Here is a 5,000-nt window from a genome sequence, read left to right as displayed (position 1 = left end):
AGTTTCAGATTTTATGTAACAGTCCTATTACTGCTATTATACCTCACAAACACACACACTCACACAAATACACATGCATGCACGCACACACGCACGCACGCACACACGCACACGCACATATGCACGCACACACACACGAGCAGGCACGCAAACTTCTATGTACACACACACACGCGTGAACACACACAGACACACACGCACACACGCACACACGCACACACACGCACACACAGGGTTCAGCCAGTGGCCGTAAGGGGCGGCGGGGGTTGTGTGTACTTCCTTTAGTGTAGTGTGTGTGTGTGTCTGTGTCTGTGTCTGTGTGTTTGTCTGTATGTCTGCGTGTCTGTGTGCAGCATGTCTGTATGTGTTGTGTTTGTGGATTAGGAACACTGGTCTTGAGAAATTCTGTTAAGTGGGAATTGGCCCTCCGTCAGTAAGTGGTCATTATAAAACCCAAGTGGCCTACGGAGCCCAGCCTGTGGCCTGCTGCTGTGGTCAGGGGAAGCAGAGGCCCATGGCACACACAGCATCTGATGCACACAGACAGGCAGGCAGGCATTCAGACAAGCTGGCAGGCAAGCAGGCAGGCATGCATTCAGGCTGGCAGGCAGGCAGGCATTCAGACGAGCAGGCAGGCATTCAGACGGGCACTCAGACGGGCAGGCAGGCAGGCAGGCATTCAGACGAGCAGGCTGGCTGGCAGGCAGGCAGGCAGGCAGGCAGGCAGGCAGGCAGGCATTCAGATGAGCAGGCAGACAGGGAGGCAGGCATTCAGACGGGCAGGCAGGCAGGCAGGCATTCAGACGGGCAGGCAGGCAGGCATTCAGACGAGCAGGCAGGCAGGCAGGCAGGCAGGCATTCAGACGGGCAGGCAGGCAGGCATTCAGACGGGCAGGCAGGCAGGCATTCAGACGAGCAGGCAGGCAGGCAGGCTGGCAGGCAGGCAGGCGGGCAGGCATTCAGACGGGCACTCAGACGGGCAGGCAGGCAGGCATTCAGACGGGCAGGCAGGCAGGCAGGCAGGCAGGCAGGCAGGCAGGCAGGCATTCAGACGGGCAGGCAGGCAGGCATTCAGACGGGCAGGCAGGCAGGCAGGCATTCAGATGGGTATTCAGACGGGCATGCGTACTGCTGTCGGAAACATTGGCACGCAGGAGTGTTGTGGAGGTTTGCCCTTAAGGGCCTGGGGGCATTGAGGATAGCTACTCTTCAGTTATTCTGAGCTTATCTTAAGATGTTGTAGCTGTTCATGGGCAATTGAAGTGGATATGGCTTTTAACAGACAATTGGACAGGCTTCGGACAGTACAGTATAAACAGAATAGTTGGTTGGATGAATTGATTGATTACATACTGATCAAGTCAATTATTGCTTCATCAAGTGATTGATTTAGTGATCAGTCAAATGTTTCATCCATCCACACTAATATCATTTAATTTCCTTGACCACAGACAGATCTTCATTTCATATATTTATAAACTTTTGGTAACACTTTATTTTAGGGATACATCTATTAGCACTAATACATACAATGTGCCTGTATAAGTACAGTAACTTGTAAGGCATGTACTAAGCAAAATCAAACATTTGTTAGGCATGTATTCACAAATGTCTTGTTCATGCACAATAAGGGATTTATAACCAATTTAACCTTAGTAATGACCTAGTAGGCCTTAGCGTTTGCTTAGTACATGCCTTACAAGTTACTTATGCAGGCATTAACATTGTATGTATTAGTGCTTATAGATGTATCCCTAAAATAAAGTGTTACCAAAGTTTATTACAGGCTCGAGGCCCACAGGAGACAATACATTACACAGATCAATAAAAAAACAATACATCACACATTCATATATACATTTTATACAACAACAACAAAAGAAGAAAGCTAGTGGAGGCACACATACCAATGTTCCCATATTTTAGACATGTACCTCTCTGAGCTACGACTTGGATCTACTATCTGGACATTCAGCTCATTCATGGATTGGTCCAGCCTGTTCATAAACCAATAAAAGATTTCTCACCATGAAAGTAGTCGAACTATATAGTTTATATATGCAATGATTACATTTTTAAGTTTGATACAATAAGACATCTGGGCGGTAGTTTTGATCATGTCCACATAAGGATATTACTATACAGGCTTGTCCACGTTCAGTTTGATTTAGAAAAAAAAGGGATAATCCTGTACTTGGGATACTTCAACACATGTTAACACATTCGTTGTCATTGTGAGATTATAAGACTGTGGTGTTTAGAATCAAAGTAGTGGAATTAAGTTTCATGTGAACTTGGGGTGCAATGCATTGCAAACACACATTTGTTGCCATTGTGAAAGTTTCTCAGACGACTACAAAAGCACAACACAGATTAGAAGCCTGTGGCTTTGAGAATCAAGCTGGTGTGAATGGGGGTGCTGAGGGGGAGAGCTACACAGCTGTAACAATATACTCATAACAACTTATACCTGCACACACACACACACACTCGCTTGGATACTGAGCCTGTTGTGTCGTGGGAGTCATTATAGGCCATTATGTCATTATGTCTATCAGGGCTTGACACTGGCACCTGCCAAACGGCCAAATGCTGGTAAAACTTGGCTGTGGCTGGTAACAATTTCAGTGTCACTAGCCAATTTGTCAGGTAGCTTATTCTATGGTATAACATATAAGAATAGCCTGCAATATACTGCACTTTGCCCCCTGTAAATACTTTTTGTATCAATTGTTTGTATTTAAGTTTTAAAAAAGCTCAGTTAATCAGTTTCTATTTGTTTGATTTATTTCCATGTAGACAACTGTGCACTCATTTTCTTGCTTGAGCACCTCATCTTCTGAAGTTAGAAAGCGTCATGATAAATAAAAAAAGAAAGAAACCATATCAAATTTGTGGCTAGAACAGCTGAATGGGTAGTGACTGGGGAAAACCGCTAACCACAAAGGCCAGCAAGCGAAAATGTTAATGTTAAGCCCTAATGTCTATGTGTTTCGTTACAATTAGCTGGTGCTATTATCGGCTGAGGTCTTTACAGTTTGTAGAAGTTACAGTGTTTCCCACAGAAGTTTTGTCAGCCAAGGTGGGTGGGAGTTAGCCAGTAACATTGGCATGTGGCTATCGTCATTGGAAAGGCTATATAGCTTGTTAGTAAAAGCAACTTTACTTTTTTATTGTATTTCTTTGTCTTTTATTTAACCAGGAAGGTCCCATTGAGGTAAAAAAAGAAACCTGTTCTTTCAGGGAGTCATTTTTGCTTTGTAGGGCAGATTTGGTCAGAGCTGGAGTGTATGTATACTGGAGTGTATGGTATCATTGGCTGCTTGGTGACAGGACTCACGCTAATCTTCGACTTTTTTCGCACACCTCAGCTGGCAGGTGCGTCGGAGATGGCCCATGGGTCACTCAGCAACAACTTAAAGAAACTCCCGCACACTGACCATTTCGCTGTTCTTTCTGTAGCCTCTTACTGCAGCAGGGGTCGCCGGCGACCCTATTCACTTGCTGAAAATGCTTAACTACATCATAACAATATTGCTATGACATTACAGAGAGCCATAGTGCTGCGCTAAGGGGTTAATAACGACGTTTCGGTACGTCATTATTAAAGAAAGAACAGCGAAATGGTCAGTGTGCAGGAGTTTCTTTAAGTAGCACTGACGCTAATGCCTTCTTGCCTTCTTTTCAGGGCACACACTGTGTTTGGGTAAATCGAATTTCTTCCGCTTCAACCACCCGGAGGAGGCCAGCCTGATGAAGAGCATGCTGCCCCAGAAGACTGCAGCGCCGCTGGGCTACAGCTCAGGTACGGAGCCCCTCCCTCCCTCGCTCACACACCATCCAGGGTACCCTGGATATCCAAATTAGAACTTACTCACTCTTTCTCTCTCTCTCTCTCTCTCTCTCTACCTCTCTCTCTCTCTCTCCCTCACTCTCTCTCACTCTCTCCCTTGGTCTCCCTCAGCTGTCTTGGTTTATCTGTTACTACAGTGATTCTCAAAGTGTGGTCCGGGGACCACCAGTGGTCCGTGACAGAGCTCAGGTGGTCCGCGAGGGGATTTCTATTTTACCAAGACAAGCTAGGAGTAAGCTATATTTTGTAACATCATAACAAAGCTAGACATAGCATTCCACTACAATAAGACAGGCTTGTGAATGTGGATAAGAAAGTAAGTGATCTGCATCGAAATTAGCAGTGTCAAATTAGCACCCATCAACTGTCAATTCATTTGACAGGCGGTCCCTGAACATATTCTGGGGGGGCAAAGTGGTCCTCGGTCTGAAAAAGTTTGAGAAACACTGTGTTACTACATTACACTACACTTAACTGATACTTTTTTATCCAAAGTGACTTACAGTTACTAGCCAGACCAGGGGTGTCAAACTCAAATTGACAGAGGGCCAAAATCAAAAGCTGGAGCGAAGTCGCGGGCCAAACTCAATATATATATATATTTATTTTTTTAACTCTTAATAAACTACACAGTTGTGGTGTATGAGGGCCACCTGTAATAAACATTTGAAATGATCTCGCGGGCCAAATAAAATGACTCCGCGGGCCTAATTTGGCCCCCGTGCCTGAGTTTGACACCCCTGAGCCAGGCTATGCACTCCTAGTGACGCAATCCTCGGTACGAGATATGAAAGTCAATGATTAAAATAATCATAATCATAATCAGGCTATACTGTTACGGGGCATTGGTAACAAACAGGCAACTGAGCAATGTAGCGTCACCATGGGATGAAGGTCAAGGGAGACCACCCACACATTCCTCCAACTGATGAGGATGGGATTCGAACCCGCGTCCCTCTGATCCATTAGGCCAGGGGTGGGGAACCTTTATCATTCGAAGGGCCACTTTAAATTCATCTGAGGGCTGTAAAAGTCCTCCGAGGTCTGTACAATGAACGCAAACCAGGATTTCCCCCTTCACTTTAGGCCTATATTGAAGGTGTGGGTTTTTTCTCTATTACTGTCAGACAAGCACTTTGGGTTCGGT

At 45.5% G+C, this 5,000-nt stretch overlaps 1 protein-coding gene across 13 annotated transcripts in view; it reads left to right on the top strand.

The window, feature by feature from the left end:
• phldb2a (pleckstrin homology-like domain, family B, member 2a) overlaps nucleotides 1-5,000 on the top strand; it is a 93,319-nt gene that overhangs the window by 37,239 nt on the left and 51,080 nt on the right. For all 13 annotated transcript variants that reach the window (XM_063202774.1, XM_063202775.1, XM_063202777.1 and 10 more), the window contains one exon: nucleotides 3,689-3,805. In XM_063202774.1, coding sequence (XP_063058844.1) covers nucleotides 3,689-3,805 — 117 coding nt within the window. The remainder of the gene's footprint in view (nucleotides 1-3,688; nucleotides 3,806-5,000) is intronic.

Source organism: Engraulis encrasicolus, chromosome 7 (genome assembly GCF_034702125.1).
Source record: "Engraulis encrasicolus isolate BLACKSEA-1 chromosome 7, IST_EnEncr_1.0, whole genome shotgun sequence".
Lineage (NCBI taxonomy): Eukaryota > Metazoa > Chordata > Actinopteri > Clupeiformes > Engraulidae > Engraulis > Engraulis encrasicolus.
The sequence above is the reverse complement of the archived record's forward strand: the minus strand, read 5'-3'. Positions and strand labels throughout refer to the sequence as shown.